The sequence below is a fragment of the Myxine glutinosa genome, chromosome 13, assembly GCF_964187855.1.
Source record: "Myxine glutinosa chromosome 13, kmMyxGlut1.1, whole genome shotgun sequence".
NCBI lineage: Eukaryota > Metazoa > Chordata > Myxini > Myxiniformes > Myxinidae > Myxine > Myxine glutinosa.
The window spans coordinates 5,634,345-5,653,985 of NC_136273.1; the positions used below are offsets into that span (position 1 = coordinate 5,634,345).

Below are 19,641 nucleotides of genomic sequence, written 5' to 3' on the forward strand. Positions count from 1 at the left end.
TTGAGCTGCGGATGAAAGCCTTGTATGTGGTGAGGAGCTCATGTGTGCCAAGGAAGGACTTCGCACGACGGAGGATGCCCAGTCGGCGACTGGCTTTGGAGGCCAGCTTGGAAATGTGGTTTTCCCAAGAAAGATCATGGCAGATAGTGAGACCCAAAAGCTTGAGCGACAGAACTTCTTGGAGAGGATTGTTGAGAAAGTAGATGGGAGGGTTGTCCAGTCGGTCCTTTCGGAGAGACATTGTAAGAGTGTGAGATTTGTCAGGATTGAAAGACATGTTCCACTTGTTTGACCAGTCTGTGATTTTGTCCAGGTCTGCAGAGAGTGAGGAGGCTGCAGACTGCCGATCTGAGGGATGAGGAATGGAGCGACAGAGAGTAGAGTCGTCAGCAAAGAGATAGAGAGGATTTTCAAGAGAGTCAGAAAGATCATTGATGAAGACCAGAAAAAGCACAGGGCCCAGAACACTACCTTGGGGAACTCCAGCCTGAACAGGAAGAGGAGATGAGAGAAACCCATTCAGGGCCACACGTTGACTACGACCAGAGAGGAAGTCCGCCAGCCATGCGTGGAGATTTCCATGGATACCAAAGGAGGAGAATTTGGTGAGCAGAGCAGGGTGCCAGACCGTATCGAAGGCACGTGAAATGTCAAGGGAGACAGCTCTAATTTCCTGTTTGGCGTTGAGGACCTCCATCCATTGTTGAGAAAGCAGAAGCAGCATGTCCATTGTCCAGAGTAGAGTGACCAGGTCTGAAACCAAATTGATGATCAGAGATCAAGCCATTGGAGAAGAGGAAAGATTTAATATCTGAAGCAATGATGGATTCCATGACTTTGCTGATAATTGGGAGAAGGCTGATTGGTCTGTAGTTGCTGGGATCTGTTTTTGCACCTTTTTTGTGCAAACCGGTGATGTTGGCTGATTTCCAAGCAGATGGCAGATGACCTTGAACAAAAGAGAGGGTGAAGAGAACAGAAAGAGGGAGTGAAAGAGCAGAAGAACATGATTTTAGGACCCTTGGGCTGATGCCGTCAGGACCAGTTGCAGAATCAGAGTCGAGGGTTGACAGAAACTTTTCCACCTTGTCAGGAGGAAAGGACACAGAGTCCAGGAGCAGCTGGGTACGACTGGGTACGGTGGGTACAGAGAGGGATTGGTTTGGGACACAAGATTTAGAGGCAAACACAGAGTTGAGGCATTCAGCTTTTTCACGTGCGGAGTCAGCCGTTAAGCCGTTTGAGGTGAGGGAGGGGATGGAGGGGGAACAAACACCAGAAACAGATTTGACCAGACGCCACCAGGATTTGGAAGAGGGAGACAGATAAGAGAGTTCGGTCTTGAGAATGGTGAGATATTGTTTCCTGGCTCTCCTGAGCGTGGACACACACTTGTTTCGGGCTTTGTGAAAAGAAATGAGATTTCCTTCCGTTGGATTTGCTTTCCAGGAGACGAAAGCAAGTTGTTTCAGGGCAACAGCCTCACCACAAGATTCCGTGTACCATGGACGGGAGGAAGGGTATGACAACTGAAGACGAGATGGTATAAATCTGTGCATGAGAGAGAGCAATTTACTTTGTAAGAATTCCCAGGATGAGTTGATGTCAGAGGCGGTAGAGATGGGAGACCAGTCCAGATGATTGATGGCTGCTTGAAGACCGTGCCAGTTGGCTTGAGTGAAATGCCAGACTCGTCGACGCTGAGGAGGCTCTCTGAGAATGGTCAGAGAGATGTCCACTTTGACAAGCACATGATCAGATGAGCCGATTGGAGCAGAAGAAGAGCAGCAGACATTTTCAGGGAAGTTTGTCATAACCAAATCCAGAAGAGAAGATGCTCCGTTGACTGAGATCCGGGTCGGGAAATTGACAGATTGTGTCAGTCCCAGTGAGTCGCAGAAGTCCTTTGCTGAAGAGCCATGGCTGGTGAGAGAGGTACCCACACCCAGCCAACTGGCATGGTGACAATTGAAATCACCACATATGAGGAAGAGAGAGTTGGGATGGGTAGATAGAAGTTGGTCCATATTATCAGACAGTGAGATGTAGATGGAGTCATCGCTGTTTGGTGGACGGTACAACACACATATGAACAAAAGGTGGGAGCGAAGGGGAAGCCGTAGCCAAAGGTATTCCTGGGGGTGAGGTGGAGAGAGGGCAGTGGAGGGCGAGTGAGGAAGAGTTTTTTATAAAGATAGCAACCCCACCTCCAGGACGAGGCTCAGGTCTATCATACCGGAGGAGGGAGTAACCTGGGAGAGATACCAAGGCATCAGAGACATCATGAAGGAGGAAAGTTTCTGTTAAGCAGATCACATCTGGTTTGTCAGAAGCAACCTGTATGGAGAGGTCAGTCAAGTTTGAGCGAAGGCCCCGGATGTTTGAGGTCCATACCGTTAATGAAGAGGAAGGGGGAGCATCGTGTCCAGAACATGGGGGGGGGGAGGGGTAGGGTAAGATGTGGAAGAGGAGGAAGAGGTAGGGAGAGCTGTTGAAGGTGTGTCCGAGATTTCAGAGATTTCAGAATAGCTTGGAGAAAGGGAAGAATGGGGCGGACAAAAGGTTTGATGGAGATTGGGTGAGGCACAGTGAGGTGTTATTTGAGGAGGGAGAAGAGCGAGGCAGAAGGTTTGGGGAGATGAAGGTGAAAGTTGGAAGTGGGAAGAAGCAGGGAGGATGCTTTGAGGAGGAGGGGTGAGAGGGGAGTCTTGGAGGGGAGGAGCGAGGGAGAGTCTCGGAGGGGAGGGGTGTGGGGGAGTTTAGGAGGGAGGGGAGGGAAGGGGCAAGGGGGGAGATTTGAAAGGGATGGGTGATGGGGAGGATTTGGAGGGGAGGGGTGAGATTGGATTTTGAAAAGTGTACGATTCATGGGAAACGAACATTTTTTGCAAAATGAGTTTGAGACCTTCGAGTCAAAAATACGTTTGAGGACACTGGAGGAGGGGTGGAGTTCTGGATAGTTTAGGGAATGTAGAAAGGAGGAACTGTAAGAGATGGTATTATATATATTTTTTGGAATGAATAGATTTGGTGAGCAAGACGAAAGCATCCTTTTGTAGGAAAAGAAGAAAAGGGTGTTATAATATATGAGAGAAAATAGTTGTTCAGGGGAGAGATTATACATTTCTAGCCGCGTGATCGCGAACGAAGAACGAACGAACAAAAAGAACAACAAATAAACGAATAAGACCTGGGAAGGAAATTTTTTTTTGGGGGTTTTTTTTTTTTTTGTGAGTACAGATATTAAACAAGGAGGTACGGGGTGAACGACTGGTACGAAACAGAGAACGAAAATAATTTCAGCGCATTCGACGATTCACTGAGAGAAAAAACCACGAGGTCGGAGACGGTACGGTAGTCTAAGCCTACGAGTACTAGGCCGCAGAATACTCGATACCATTAACCGACGATTGTGTATACATGTACGAAAAATTAGCACCGAAAATTTTCCAAAAGATACGCTATAGGTACACACACCGAAAGATAGATACAGTCTCGACAAAAACACGATTGTGATAGATCACTTAGCTTCGAGAGCGTGAGCGCATGGAGCAGCTTCGAAAAGACGTGACCTCGCCGTGATCTCTCTCAAATGCTCCGTTGGATTCGTTGGATAAAATCACCAACAACCTTCTCCTCTCCTCTGACGCTGGCAACCTCAACATTCTCGTCCTCCTCGACCTCAGCGCTGCCTTTGACACCATCGATCACACCATCCTCCTCACCCGACTTGAATCCACCTTTAACGTTACCGGCACTGCCCTCTCTTGGATTAAATCATACCTCTCTGACAGACGCCAGTTCATCTCCATCAATAACTGCAAATCCCCCACTGCTCCCCTCCCCCAAGGTGTCCCCCAAGGTGGTAGAAGACAGAGAAACTACCAACCTGTCTGTGTGTGATGTGAAAATGATAGGCTCATTGACTCAGCTTCAGCATGAGACATTCCAATGATCTTGACAGCGTCAAGCTGAGCAAGGTGCGAGGCAGGGGCGGTAGCCCAGATGGGAGAGCCGTACACCATCGACCTGCAGATGAAGGCCTTGTAGGTGGATAAGGGTTCCCATTTGCCAAGAAGGTCCTTTGCACGATGGAGGATGGCCAGGTGGCAATTGGCTTTGGAGGCCAACTTGGAGATGAGGGCTGTCATGGCAAAGGTTGGAGTCCTCATCAAAGAGATAAGAGGATTTTCTGAGTCAGAGAGATCGTTAATGAGGATTGGGAATAGGACTGGGCCCTGAACACAGCCTTGTGGGCACTCCATCCTTGACAGGGAGAGGAGATAACTGATAATATAATAATACAACTTTGATAAAATGGATAAAATAATCAATATCAGTTGGTTATTACTTGGTGCTTTTATTCCTGTCCCAGGGTGAGGGGGAGGATATGCTGAAGAAGATGCAGCTGATGGAATTGGCCATTCTCAATGGCACATACCGTGATGGCTCACGACCCGGTAATCTTACCGCATCCTTGGAAACGGCGCTTTGTGCATTGACATTTCCTCTGGTGTTGTCATAACCCTTAAAATGAAGGATTAAAAGGTGTACAATAAATGTACAGTACATACCATTAATGGGGTTAGAGAAAGGAGATTGACATGAGAGACAGACAGACAGACAGATTAGTAGGGTTAGGGTCCTCGGAGTGTTTCGGGTCCTCGGGGTCTTTTGGTTCCTCGGGGACCTTTGTGTCATTTGGGTCTTTTGGAGTCTTCAAAGGTCGAAGGGGTCTCAGCAGTCAGCAGTCCAAAGGGTTAAAAGGTACATTTCAAAAGTATGCAATTAATTAATAGACACAAAAAGTAACACATACACACACACACACACACACACACACACACACACACACACACACACACCACCCCTCATCCATTTATAGTAGATCATGGAATAAAGGGTCAAATAATAACAACTAAACATAATTTTTCTTTTTTTATTTCCAGAGTTCGCACAGACCCTCAAACTCACCAAAACCCTCTAAATATTGTTATCGTTTATTTTGAGCTCAAACCCTTGAAAAGGAATCCTTTTGGTTCCTTCCCTTCCAAAACCTTCAAATATGCCCCAATATTTGATATTTGTCGTCGGACAAAATTAACACTTAATGAGCTAGCTGATTGGTTAGTTTGCCATTCATATCATTTGCTCTTCCTTGATCTGTCTTTGTAAGGCCGATTCCATGTTATACTTGCCTTGTGAGCTGTTGATGCCCGGAGGACGCGTACTGCCACACACTTTTGGTTGACTCGTATCATTGGCTCTACCATCAGTTTAATGGGTATGCGGGTGGGCCCTGATACCTCAGGGAGATGGATGCCCCTGCCTTGCATAACACCAGGTCACCTGTGGGCAATGTGTAATACCTGCCAGCCCCCCTTTCCAGGGTAACGGTCCGCAGCCATGCGGTTTAAATGGCAGATGGCTCTGCACATCTGGTGGATGAGAGTCCAGTCGACTCCAACAGCATGGGCGGAAGAGGGTGAATTCCCCAATGGCCCCAGCAAAGGGACGGAAAGGAGTGGCGACCCCCAGTCTATACCACACACTTACCCGTGTGTACCAGCCATAGAAAGGCAATGCCATCATTGCCTGAAGAGACTCGACATGATTGTTATCAGTTTTAATGCGCAAAAACCTTCTCTTCCGTAAATGATTCCCATTCGGCTATGCTGGCTCTGCTGATCTGTTTCCAAAACTCCTGTTATGGTTCAGCTGTCATGGCTGAGTGGTTATGGTGATAGCCTAGAAAATAAAGGGCTGCAGGTTCGAATCCTGCCCATACAATTTTTTTTTTTTTATGCCGTCAATGGAGGCATTGCTTTCGGGTTGTCCATCTGTCCGTGGTAGGCTTTCGTTGCCATGATAACTTGAGAATGGTTGAAGGAATCTAAGACAAACTTGCTACAATACAAATATGTATGATGACGCAAAGATTAACTGATTGAATTTTGGGGTCATGAGGTCAAAGGTCAGAGGTCATGTTGGGTAAAAATTCTGTTACTGCGATAACTTGTGAACCAGTAATGGGATTTTGACAAAATTTGGTGCAAATATGTATTATGATACAAAGATGAACTGATTGGATTTTGGGATGAAGAGGTCAAAGTTCAGAGGTCCCGTTAGGTAAAAATTATATTTCCATGCTAACTTGTGAACAAGTGGTGGGATTGTCACCAAACTTGGTGCAAGTATATATTATGACACAAGATGAACTGATTAGATTTCGGCATCAAAGGTCTGTCTGTGATAGGTCTTTATTATTGTGATAGGTCTTAAGAATGGCTGAAGGGATTTAAGTCAAATTTGGTACAAGAGTGTTTAGTGATGTAATTATGTGGGCAGAGGCATATAGTTTGACATTGCGACTTTGACGAGTGGCGTGCTACTTCTTTTTTTTTTTCTTTTTTTTTTGTCCCTGTTGATCATTACTTACTACCTATCTTGACATCCTCAAATCGTTTAGCATGTGTCAATGCAACATATTGTTGCAGAAATGACTTGAAGGTGCTAACAAAGCATAGTTTAGTTATATCCCATGGTAAATTTAAAACGGTAAGTGTGAGGTAATTGATCATGATATTAGATATACGTCGCTTTATGTCTAGTCAGACGATGTCCACTCTCCCTAATTTGTCTTCTAAAAAGAGCCATCCCTTTGAATCTTAATTTAATGTTCTACCCTCTGGAATTTTACTGATGTCCTTTTCAGCATCTGAGTAGGCCTTCAGCCAGCAGTGTAGGTGGGAGAAGCCTTCACACACACATAGATGCTCCCGCATCACCCGGATCGTTGGGTGCCAGCAACCCTCTTCTGGTGAAACTGCCAAAATCAAGACTCTCTGCTCACCTTCACTCTTTCATTCCTCTTTTCTCCCACCTCTGGAACGAACTCCCACACTCTTCAATCCCTCTCCTCCCTCCAGGTCTTTAAAACAGCCGTTCACCACCATCTCTTATCTTCCCCCATCCAAAACCTTGATCTTTTCTACCCATGTTAAAACACCCCAAATCTGCCTCTTTCAATCGCCAACTTCTTTCCTGAAATTCTTAGTAGTGTTCATTTGTTTTATACCGTGTAACTCTTCCCTCCCCTACCCTCTCCCCCCTCCCCCTGGCCGTCTCTCTTCCACAGATCTACCGACGTCCCTGTTCTCTACTGTTGTTGTGCTTGTATGTTTTCTTCTCTCTCCCCCTCTTGTCTCCCGCTCCCTTTATTGTGTGTTTCATGGGTCTGTGCCTGTTCTCGTGTTCGCTCTTGTATGAGCCTTGACTCTGTATACCAAAAAAAAATCAAATATTTTTTCGAAGATTTTGATAAGCGGCCACACGGGCCACCTCGGACCACATTTTTGTGGCCCGACGGAGTTTTTGGTGCCATCTGGCACCTGGGCCACCGCTTATTTCGAACGCTGCCTGGTTACATAGCTCTGATCAATTCCAATTGCAATGGCCTTATAGGCTCACCCATAAATACCAATAACCCTGGTTATATAGATTGGATAGATTACCATTGCAATGAACTAGAGACTGAGCGATAAATATAACTATCCCTGGTTATACAGGGTGTTCCAAAAAGGCCCGGACAACTTTGGTTGTTAGTATATTTAGTAGCACAAAGATACAACCATACTCTTTGTTTTCTTTATCAGGTCTGGTGGTTTAATGTAAAATAAAATGGCGACTCCACAGGAGAACGCTCAATGCGTCGAATGGTTCATCGAGACGGGATTCGACACCCAAGTTCAGCGTAATTTCCGTACAAGGTATGGAAGGAATCTCTATCGCGGACTAGTATCAGAGAGTGTTACATGAGGTTTAAGGAGACAAAGTTGTCAGAAACAAAAGTACCGGTCGACCAAGTACAAGTGCAGCAGATGTTGAAAGAGTACATGAATCATTTCAACAAAGTCCCAGAAAATCAATCCCACGAGCATCCAGAGAACTGGGACTACCAACCACCACTGTACATGGGATTTTGCATAAAAAACTGAAGCTTTTTGCATATAAAGTGCAGGTTCTGCAGGAACTCAAACCAAATGATGGACCAAAACACATGGCATTTGCCTTGGGAGTGCTCAGTCGCATCGAGGATGATGAAGATTACCTGAAAAAGGTCATGTTCACAGACAGCTTGTTTCCTGTATCGGGGAAGGTCAACCAGCACAATGTGAGGACCTGGGGGTCTGAAAAACCCCCACGTGGTAATTGAACACATTCATGACAGTCCAAAGGTCAATGTGCGGTGTGATCTCAATGACCGCTTGGTGGGTCCCGTTTTTCTTTGTGGAGGACACAGTGACCTTAACAATTTACATGAACATGTTGGAAGGATTCGCTTCCCACAGATTGAAGACCTGCAACCCGATATCATTTTTCAGAGCGGTCGTCAGACGCGGAGCCGACAGGAAGTCTTTGACGCGGGTGACAGCTGCGATTGTTTTGACACGACTCACTGGATCTGAACCGGGAAAGCGGAACAGTATGGCGACTGCAACAATGCAAACGACAAATTAGTGTGTTGCTAGAACAAGTGAGAAATAGCATTGTTGTACAAGTGCTCGAAGCATTTTTCTCTACCACCCCCACCCCCTAAATATTCTATGCCTTTCCTTTTTATTAATCCCACCCACGCTCTTCCAATTTTACCATTTTTGGTAAAATAGCCTTGGTGTGCCATTTTTTTCAGTATCTGAAATGATCACCTAGAAAGAGAATTGTTGATCTTTGTCTGATTTGTGGTAAAATGCAATGAGCAAGTGTGTACATGTAAAGAGTGAATATTCAAGGACAAACCAAAATTAAGTTATCTTCATCCAATTAAAAATGCTTTGAGCATTTTGAATGTTACTTATTAAATGTTCCTCATTCGTTTGTGCAACCAAATGCATGGGTGAGGATGTGTGCTTTGCTGATTGTCCAGGCAAGTGGGCCTTAACGTAGTCTGCATTGCAAATTATATAATCCTTTATTATGAATACAATTTTTTTACTTGGGTCTTGCTGAAGAGCTACTCGCAACTATTACCTCTCGTTTCCTTTCATCTTTTCTTCGCAGCACCACATATGACAATTCCACTTAGTGTCGGTCCCAGGCTTATGGCCACCCCTCCAACAATGGCTCCACCGCTACATGCCCCTCATCCGGCACTAGCTCATCAAGCGGTCTCAGCCGCAGGCCTCCTGGCGGCTGCTCCATTGCGTCCAGGAACTCCTGCAGCGCACCCATCTGCGGGTCTTTGTTTCCCCATTGTGCGGCCAATCACAGCTGGGCCGCCTCCTCCACAACCTCCGCTAGGCCATTTTGTATCTGCCGCCGCTCCTGACGGCAGCCTCATATACACATATGATTACCCATACACATTTGCTCCAGCACCACAGTTCATCGAATACTCTATGGACCCGAGCGCCCAAATCCATGGTTTGTTGCTTTTTCGGTCATCATTTCACCAATACAGCCACTCCCACCCTCCCTCTTCCCCACCCCTCCCCCTCCCCCCATACCCTTGAAGATTGTTTTCTGTGACAAACTTGGGAATTTTTCCAATTCTTTGTTTGACGAGAGATAATCCTAATGCCATGGTTTTGTGTTTTTCCTTCCCTTCCTTCTCCAAATACTGACCTAACTTTAGGTGCTGTTAGTTCAAAGCGTCGCCATGATGCACGGATGCATCCTTACCAGAGACTGGTAACTTCAGATCGCAGTATGTATCATCCCTAGTTCTGGTCATCGACCCCCTAATGATTCACCATTTCTTCAAAAATTTACTCAACCATTTCACTTTCATTTTCTCCTCTCCTAACCTTCCCCAGACCCGACAATTTGATTCGTTTCATTGTCATTTGCTGTTCAGTGACCGTGCCCATGTTGGCGTCCAATGATAGGTAATCAATTTGTACACCTGCTTAAAAGACAAGTACAACAGTTCCTCCCCAATATTATCTGATTGCTGCTCTCACTTCAAACTTTCCTCTCATTTCTATGACTCACTCTTCTGCAACTTTCTCTACTCTGTTATATATTTTTTGTTTATGATGTCAGTTTTGTTCCCCCCCTCTTTCCCCCCTCCCATTTTTATTTTTATTTTATTTTATTCTACACCCCCCCCCACCCCCACTCTCATTTCTATGACAAACTTTTCTGCTCCCCCCCACCCCACCAAATCTCCACTTCTTGAACTTCTGCCTTTCAACTGTTATTCTCTCTACTACACCCCTTTTTGCGATGCTCTTTTTACCTCGCCACAACCACTCAAGCTATTGCTTCCACACCTTATACCTTTCCGCCCATACATCCCTTTTCCATCAAATCATAACCTTTATGCCAGCCTTTCCAAACAATTGCAAAGCTTTTCTTCTAAGCTTTCCCACCAATCCAAAAACATTTGCACCAAAATATCTCGATAATCACCAAACTTTTCCACCAAGCTCTCCCAATAACCACCAAACTTTTCCACCAAGCTCTCCCAATAACCACCAAACTTTTCCGCCAAGTTCTCCCAATAACCGCCAAACGTTTCTGCCAAGCTCTCCCAATAACCGCCAAACGTTTCTGCCAAGCTCTCCCAATAGCCAGCAAACGTTTCTGTGAAGCTCTCCCAATAACCAGCAAACGTTTCTGCAAAGCTCTCCCAATAACCGCCAAACGTTTCTGCCAAGCTCTCCCAATAGCCAGCAAACGTTTCTGCGAAGCTCTCTCAATAACCAACAAACGTTTCTGCCAAGCTCTCCCAATAACCACCAAACTTTTCCACCAAGCTCTCCCAATAACCGCCAAACTTTTCCACCAAGCTCTCCCAATAACCACCAAACTTTTCCGCCAAGTTCTCCCAATAACCGCCAAACGTTTCTGCCAAGCTCTCCCAATAACCGCCAAACGTTTCTGCCAAGCTCTCCCAATAACCGCCAAACGTTTCTGCGAAGCTCTCCCAATAACCAGCAAACGTTTCTGCAAAGCTCTTCCAATAACCGCCAAACGTTTCTGCCAAGCTCTCCCAATAACCGCCAAACGTTTCTGCGAAGCTCTCCCAATAACCACCAAACTTTTCCACCAAGCTCTCCCAATAAGCGCCAAACCTTTCCGCCAAGCTCTCCCAATAACCACCAAACTTTTCCACCAAGCTCTCCCAATAACCGCCAAACTTTTCCGCCAAGCTCTCCCAATAACCGCCAAACTTTTCCGCCAAGCTCTCCCAATAACCACCAAACTTTTCCACCAAGCTCTCCCAATAACCGCCAAACTTTTCCGCCAAGCTCTCCCAATAACTGCCAAATTTTTCCGCCAATGCTCTTCCAACGAAACAATTGCCATACTCTCTCCGCAAGTGCTGGCTCTTCCAACAATCTCAAAACGTTTCCTACTGGCAACAACCAAGCTTCTCCACAAGGCTCTCCCAGAAATGGCCAAGCTTATCCGCGAAGCTCTCCGGTAGCAGCTGAGCATCTCCGCGAAACTCTCCAGCATCGGTGAAGAGTTTCTGTGAGGCTTTCACATCTGTCCTCCCTTTCCCCACTCCCCCAAACCCCCAAAAAACCTTCAAGGTTATTTTCCTGCATTGTTCACCCCTGATCCACCCTTTTCTTGTTAAGCTCTTCAAAACCAGCCTCAATATTTTGCCCTTAATCCTCGGAACTATCAGTATTAATTGGCAAGTGTGAGTAGGTGACCTTTTATGTTACTGTTATCCTTCTCACTCGTGTCACTAAAATAGTCTCCCAGTACCTCCCTTCTCCTCCTCCTCCCCCTGCCTCCTTTTACTTTTTTTCTTCTCACTTTGAGTATCCCCCAACTTTTCAACCTTTCACCATAACCATCATATTTAGTTTTTTTTTTTTCATGGATATTATATTTGATGTGTGAAATATTTACTTTTTTAGTTTATGGAGTTTTGGGTTATGTATATTGTATACCCATTTTTAGGAAATGATAATTGTTACTGAAGCTTCAGCACTCAGATATTAACCTTTAAGCACATGCACGATGCCCCCATGACCTTGGCATGGCGGCTTAAAGCATTGCAAGCTTGCACTTTGCCATTGCGACCAGGAGCTTGTTGTGTGGCGCTTGTTGTGGAGACAGATTTATACAGTATAGTCTTATGCTTGATATCAAACATATTACTTCAAGGTCATAATAATGGACAGGTTTTTTTTATTTTTTTTTATTTTCATTCATGCTCAACATTGCTTCCCTTGTCTGATTCCTTTGCTTTGACTCTACCTCAAGCTTAACCCTTTCATTTCTTTATCATATCATCATCTACAATCCACAATCTGCTTTCATCATCGTCATTATTGTTTGTTTTGGGTTATTTATCCCTTTTTATTTTCTTTTATCGCTTTTTATTTTCTCTTTCGAACCCTCCCTTCTCATTTGTTTCCCATCTCTTCCGCTCCTTCCCAAAAACCTCATTTCTTTTAACTTCTTGTTTCCTCACTCGGTTCTTTGTTTCTTTTTTCATTTTTAACTGTGAATAATCTCGTCATTTTTATTCTCACTTCCATTCACCCAGGGACTCCTGGCCTCTTCCTTTTATTTTCATTATTTTTGCTAATTTTAAATATTGGCATCATTTTCTGTCTTTCTCAAGCTCCCCCACCTCACTTATATCATGAGCTAATGATCAAAGAAAGCTGAGAATGGCCACTGTTTCTGTCTTTCTGTATTTGTCTTTCACTCAAACCAAGCGTGTTTACTACATTGTCTCGTGCATTTCCATTTCTTGGCGAGCTTGCATTTTGTTTGAATAAACCCTGTTACTAACACTGCCTCTTGGCCTCACTTTTGGCCGCTCGCTGGGCCACTTTCTCGGCCGCTCGCTCGGGGTCTTGGTGTCTTGATCACTCACTCACTCACACTTGGCCTTTCTTGTTCGCTCTGTGTCAGCTCCTTGGTGTATCTCAACACCACATAATTTGTGCTCTCTCTCTCTCTGTCATTTTTTCACTGTTTATCATTTGTGTCTCTGTCCTCTATCAGTGTCTATCTCACACAGACTTACTGACTGATAATATCACAGCATCCCAGTCTCTTACCGACTCACCTACTTGCTCACTGGTGATTGGGTCCTGCCTCAATAAACCACTAATCTTCTTGGAGTAGGGTAGTGAAGGAGGTGCAAGTGTTGCTAGAAAGGAGTGGAGTGGAGTGGAGTGAGTGAGGGGGGATGGGGGGATGGGGGGGTTCGATGGTTGGTGGATTGAAGTTTTAAAGCAAAAGAAACCCATTTTATGAGGATGTCTTGATAGATTGAAATGAATTGTGCAAGGGATAACTGAAACATTATGCCTTCCACACTTTTCAATTGAAGAATCATCATGCCTGAAGGGGAAGGTGTGTGGAATCAGGCCAAAGGTCACCCTCCCTGGTTTGTTGCCCAAATGTGTTTTAATGCTTTCATCTGAAAGTACAACTTCTAAGCTTTCTGAAATCTCATTTATCTCTGTAGTTCAAATAGAGATTACAATTTGAAGGAGGGTCACGGTCAACAATGCAGCTTAAAAAAAAGTTTTTTGAAAGGTCTCTCTTATTTTGAAAAAAAACAAAACTTTTTTTGAAAGGTCTTTTTTCAGGAAGTGCTTGACCAAAGATTATTTTTTAACTAAAATTTGGCATGGAAGCATGGTCCAAGAACACCAGCAAGCCCAAAACTTCCAATTTCTGTGGTTCATCATGATGTAATGATGCAAAAATAGTCGTATTGTCTTGTGCATTTCCAATTCTTAGAAATGTACGTTGATATGATAAAAAAAAACATGTTAAAGCAACTTCAGATTCACTTGGAGTAATGATGATGTTGAAAATGCAGTTTGGTCTCTGCAAAGTGGAGTGATTGATTGATGCATTCCCAAAGTGATGGATCTATTCCCAAGCTTTCATTGAGTAAAAAGGTAAAGGTGACACACATCCATCCTCACAACATCGCGCCACGCAAATATCTGATGGTACTCCATTTCAGTCATGATGGAATTCACCAGCAAATCACCGAGCTGAATTACTTGTCTGAGCCTCGTTCTAGACAGGATGGAAGGGTGAGGTGACCGAGGCAACAATGGACTGACAAGGCTCTCCCAGCAACGGCCAAGCGTAAAAAAACAAAAAACGATAAAACTAGGAACCTACAATGGGTAAGCTGGACACAGTAAGCGAGGGAATAAATGTACAGGAAAGGGGGTGGGAGGGGAGAAACACAGTAAAGTGCAAGTAAGTAAGTAAGAGGGTTGGGCTCGGTGACGTAGGGTTAATAGAGGTAGAAATAATGGGGACAGATGGGGAATGACATGATGTGTGAGATGGGAGTGTACTGCTTGCGTGATGCCATGGAGGAAAGTGGGATTGAACAACCTCAGAGCTTTGTTGGGCTTCAACTTGCCTTCAAATTTAAGTGACTTCCTGTCCAATCAGCATACTCCATTTTAGTCCTACCATACTCATTTATTTGGTCATGTACAGCTTCTTCAAGACCTATTTACATGGAGAGATGTCTGCATGGCGATTCCTGACAATACAGCCACTCAATCACTCCATAATTGTAATTTCAGGACTGCTTCAGATTGTTTGATTGTGCTTATCTCTTGTTGAGCTAACGGCCCCTCAACATCTGATATTTTGAACTTGTAGAACCCATCTTTCCCCCTCCCCTTCCCTTCCATCGTTTTGTCATTTCAAATTGCCAGTTTCCTTGTGCACCTTCAGGAGTCAAGCCACGATTACCGGTAAGATTTCATTTTTGATGCCATTTGTCCTGTACAAAGTCCCTTTTCACTCAAAATACCAATTGCAGATTTCTTCCTCGGTGTCAATTCCGGTTTATTGCCCATTGAGTAGGTATGGAGATGTCTGTCACAGATGAACGATAACTGACTCTTCGTAGTTAACGTGTCTTGCTTTTATGTGTTTTATAAAAAAAGGTTTTTAATGCTTTTTATTTTGAAATTCAGGTAATGCCTATTGGTTTTGACAATCCTTTTTTACGACTCTTGTAAGAACATGGAATTGACCTTCGTCTGCACAATAAAGTGAGTGTTCCAGTAATCCCTTCCACCACTATGTTGAACTCCTTTCTATACACGTTATGGATGTGAAAGACTTGTACACATACGAGGATTTCTGCATTTTCTTGAATGTCTGTCGTTTTCAAGATTTGTGGAAAAAACTTTTCGGGGGAGGCAATGTGCCTTGGTGAATATTCGATTACTACCTGGACCACACAAATAATGCCAAACGGCCATGTTGAGGCTTGATTTGTGACGTCCGAAAAGCATGCAGTGTCACCTTTTATTTGCGATTGCTGATTGGATGAAAGGATATAATTCGACCAATCCGCGAGATCTCATATTTTCCGTTAATTCCTTGTCGCCATTGTGTCGGCGGTGGATGGGTGAGGGAGAGAAGTTTATGTTTAGCATTTACCATAATGTTACCATAAAGGAAATGGATAAATGTGGTGAATATCGGTGGAATGGGAAATGCTTGGATACAGAAATAGTGTCTGTGTGTACGGAATCTCGACTGTGTTAGGAAGGTGTATTGCCTGCTGTTTTTAGACAGAGTTAAGTATGGAAGCCATCGAAAATTGTATTGACAATCGCATCACGATGCCACAACCTATAAATATACGAGGCTGGAAAATAGGCCTAACCGATTACAAACTTGCAGCTAAATTATGGCTCCTACAATTGTTTAACCACTGTCTGGAAACGCACAAGCTACCTAAGATTTGGCAGAAGGCACATGTAATAGCACTATTAAAGCCCAGAAAAGGTCCCTCAGATCCTAAGAGTTTTCGGCCAATTCCACTGCTTTGCCACACCTATAAGCTGTTTGAACGCCTGCTACTCAATAGGATAACACCAACTGCAGATGAGAAGATCATTCCAGAGCAAGCAGGTTTCCGCCCCGGCAAATCAACAACAAGCCAACTGCTCAACCTCGCACAACATATCGAAGATGGTAACAGGTGCTGTTTTTGTAGACCTGTCAGCAGCATACGATACAATGAACCATCGGCGTCTCCTCTGCAAGATCCTAGAGATATATCCACTTAACAGAGCTGTTAGAAAGCATGCTTCAGAATCGCCGGTTCTAATGTTGAACTAGGTGGGAAGCGCAGCAGGTAGCGTATCCAGAAGAATGGTCTTCCTCAGGGAAGCGTGCTTGCACCGTTGCTGTACAACATCTACACAAATGACCAACCTATAGACGGTGTTACACACCGTTTTGTATACGCTGATGACTTGTGTGTCACTGCCCAAAGCACTGATTTTAACACCCTGGAGAAAACCCTGTCTGAGGCCTTGGAGGGACTAATAGCCTACTATAAAGAAAACTACCTTCGCGCAAACGCAACAAAGACGCAAGTTTGTGCATTCCACCTCAGAAACCGTGAAGCCACGCCAGTTTAAAGTAACCTGGTGTGGAGCAACACCGAGGCATTGCGAGCACCCTTCCTATTTAGGAGCAACTCATGACCGATGCCTCACTTTCAAGAACCACATCAAGAAGACAAAGGCAAAAGTGAGCACATGAAACAACATCCTGAATAAGCTCACTAACACAAGATGGGGAGCAAGCTCGAAAACATTGAGAAACAGTGCACGTTCTCTTTGCTTTACGCCTGCCGTGTATGGGAAAGATCTACTCATGCTAAGAAGATGGATGCCGTTCTGAATACAAGCTGCCGATCTATCACAGGTTGTTCAAAACCAACAAACACCAACAGCCTATATATCTTGGTGGGTATAACTCCCCCTGATATAAGAACGGTAGCCAGCAAGAAAGAGCGACTCAGTCAAACATCAGATGAGAGGCACTCTCTGCATGGTCATACACCCACACACAGCCACCGAAAGTCAAGGAAGAGCTTCATGAACAGTGTCGTTTCATTACAATCAACCCCATCTGAAGCCCGCATCGCTTTGTGGAAAGACAGGCTTGCCAGTCTCAAACAACCCCCAGCGATGGAAATTCTACCTAATGAAAGCCTCCCCCCAGGAAATAATTGCAACTGGATAACAAGGAAGTGCCTTAACAGACTTTGGGCTGGTGAAGGTCGTTCAAAGGTGTCACAAAACAAATGGGGATATACAACCAGCCCGACAACTTGCGAATGTGGAACTGAGCCACAGACCATGCAACATCTCCTGCAATGCCCATCGCTAGAGGAACCCTGCACTGTTGCAGATCTTGCCGAATTCAACAACAAGGTGCAAAAATGTGTCCAGTTTTGGCTGGGCCACGTATGGACTGTCTGTGGACATGATAAGAAGAAGAAGCTAAATGATTTTTTTATTATTTGTCGTGTTTATGATAAAAATGGAATTGCATATACTCTGCATGCTAAGAATAATGGGGAGGAGTGGGAGGGGAGAAGGACCTCTTTCACACTGCCCCCTCTTTTCCAACCACTGCCTCCTCACCTCCCACAAAAAAAGAAAACCTTGAAGCTCTTGTGTCTGCTTTCGGTAAGAAGTCTGCGTTCTGAATCAGCTCTACCAGTATTGTAGAAGTACTCTGACAATAATGACTGCCTCTACTAAAGGCATCAAAATGCTTGCTGGAGAAGTATCCAATGCCTTTTGTGTGAAGAAATTTCTCAGTCACAGGAACACCATGTTCATAATGCAAGCAGCACAATTAGCTGTAAAGTGGTCTCCTTTATAACAATATTGATACCGGTACGTGAGACATTCTCCTTTGTTTCGTCCATTTTTGTTGCCCATGATCCCAATTTATTTTAAGTGACAAGCAGATACAGGCAGTGCACCCTATCTCTACCCATGATCTTTTCTACCCCCAGTAACCCAACCTAACCCAATCCTACTTACTTTTGCACGTTACTGTTTCCTCTTCCTTCCCTCATTCATTAATTCCCTCACCTCCCTGCTATCATTTTGTTGCCTTTTTACCCTCTGATACCTCTTCCTTGAGCCTAGATCTTGTATTAATTTTTTTTTAGCGATGAACTGTTTGCTTTTGGGATAAAACCCTAAACCAGGTAACTCAGCTGTAATGCTTAGAGCAGCTGTCCCGAGTCTGGGAGGTCAGTGGATCAATCCCCATCAGTCGCAACAAATAATTTTAAAATGGTACTTGTTGCTTTCTTGCTGACGTTCAGAATTTAAAAGGATAAGAGCATAGACAAACCACCATAGTTCGACAAAGTGTGGTGAGAAAGGCAGCGCTGTTATTGTGACCTCACTGACACACAGGAAGTGGCTGCACTTCCTCCAAGCTCAGTGTCTGTGTTTTGTCTCATCTAACCACCTTGGTGTGTGTTCCACGTTGAGCCTTAGATCATGTAAAGAAATAAAATAAACTAGAACTGCCACTTTATAACTGCTGGCAGTGATAACCGGTTTCCTCCGCCTTCCCGCTTTCATACAACCCCGCTTTCATACAACCCCGCTTTCATACAACTCTGCTTTCATTGGACACGCTTTGATACAACCCCGCTTTGTTCCAACCCCGCTTTGTTACAACCTCACTTTCATACAACTCTGCTTTCATTGGACATGCTTTGATACAACCCCGCTTTGATACAACCCCGCTTTGATACAACCCCGCTTTGTTACAACCTCGCTTTCATACAACACCGCTTTCATTGGACATGCTTTGATACACCCTCACTTTGATACACCCTCGCTTTCATACAACGCCACTTTCATCATAATTAAAGCTACATTGAAAAGTCACTTGGCTGGAGAAGATAAAATGTAGCATTTATTCTTCTTCACACAATAACAACTGCTGCCTTCCAGACCGTACAACCTATCATGTTGAAATTTTAAACACTTGCTCCACTTGATGACATCTCCATTCATTTAAAGTTTAACGTTCATCAATGAAGCGGTTCAATAGATACAAGGTTTTTAAGATTGCCGTTGAATTCTTTATCGCTGCTAAACTATGTGACCTATTGCAAATTCCAAAAGGTCATTTTAGCATTCCGACATGGGAAACATAATTTTGAAGTTTTTTTTTTTTTTTTTTTTTTGTATACTGAATCGAGGCTCGTGAAAGAGCTAACATTTACTTCACAAACAAATCAACCAGACAAACAAAACACCCAAAAAGAGGGAGCGGAAGACAAGATGGGGAGAGAAGGGGAAGCACACAAACACAACATCCGAGAGCAGGGAGATGTGTGGAAGGGAGAGGGCCCGGGGGGAGGAGGCATGGGAAGGGGCGGGGAGGGGGGGAGGGAGAAGTATAAAACACAAGGACACCAAGGACTTCCTGGACAGAAGTTGGTATTTCAAAAAAGTGGAATTGGGGTGAAATTAGCTGGGGTAGAAAAGATCAAGGTTTTGGATGGGGGAAGATAAGAGATTGTGGTGAACAGCTGTTTTAAAGACTTGGAGGGTGGAGTGGGATTGAAGAGAGTGAGGGAGTTTGTTCCAGAGGCGGGAGAAAAGAGGAATGAAGGAGTGAAGGTGAGCAGAGAGTCTTGATTTTGGCAGTTTAACCATAAGAGGGTTGCAGGCAGATCTTGTGCGACCTGTAGGAATATTTGCGGGACAGAGCCCAGAGAGAGCTGGGGGGGCAAGGCCAGAGAGGAGTCGGTAGAAGACGGAAAGACCACCAACCTGCCTGCGGTGAGTGAGTGAGAGGCCCTTGGAGTTAGCTTCATCGCGGGAG

General features: G+C 44.5%; 1 protein-coding gene across 4 annotated transcripts in view; it reads left to right on the plus strand.

Annotated features, from left to right (window-relative positions):
* The window catches only part of LOC137438527 (KH domain-containing RNA-binding protein QKI-like), a 51,561-nt gene extending 36,516 nt beyond the window's left edge, over nucleotides 1-15,045 (plus strand). Inside the window, exons 6-10 of one of the 4 annotated variants that reach the window (XR_013621144.1) lie at nucleotides 4,376-4,460; nucleotides 9,061-9,423; nucleotides 9,635-9,706; nucleotides 9,816-9,887; nucleotides 14,679-15,045. Coding sequence is in view for 2 of the 4 variants with exons in the window: in XM_068133647.2 (XP_067989748.2) it covers nucleotides 4,376-4,460; nucleotides 9,061-9,423; nucleotides 9,635-9,706; nucleotides 14,679-14,854 (696 nt within the window). In the remaining 2 variants the exon portion in view is untranslated. Of the gene's footprint in view, nucleotides 1-4,375; nucleotides 4,461-9,060; nucleotides 9,424-9,634 lie in introns of all 4 variants that reach the window. The other 3 variants (XR_010986736.2, XM_078766965.1, XM_068133647.2) reach the window with 3 other exon arrangements.
* Nucleotides 15,046-19,641: the final 4,596 nt, after the last annotated feature.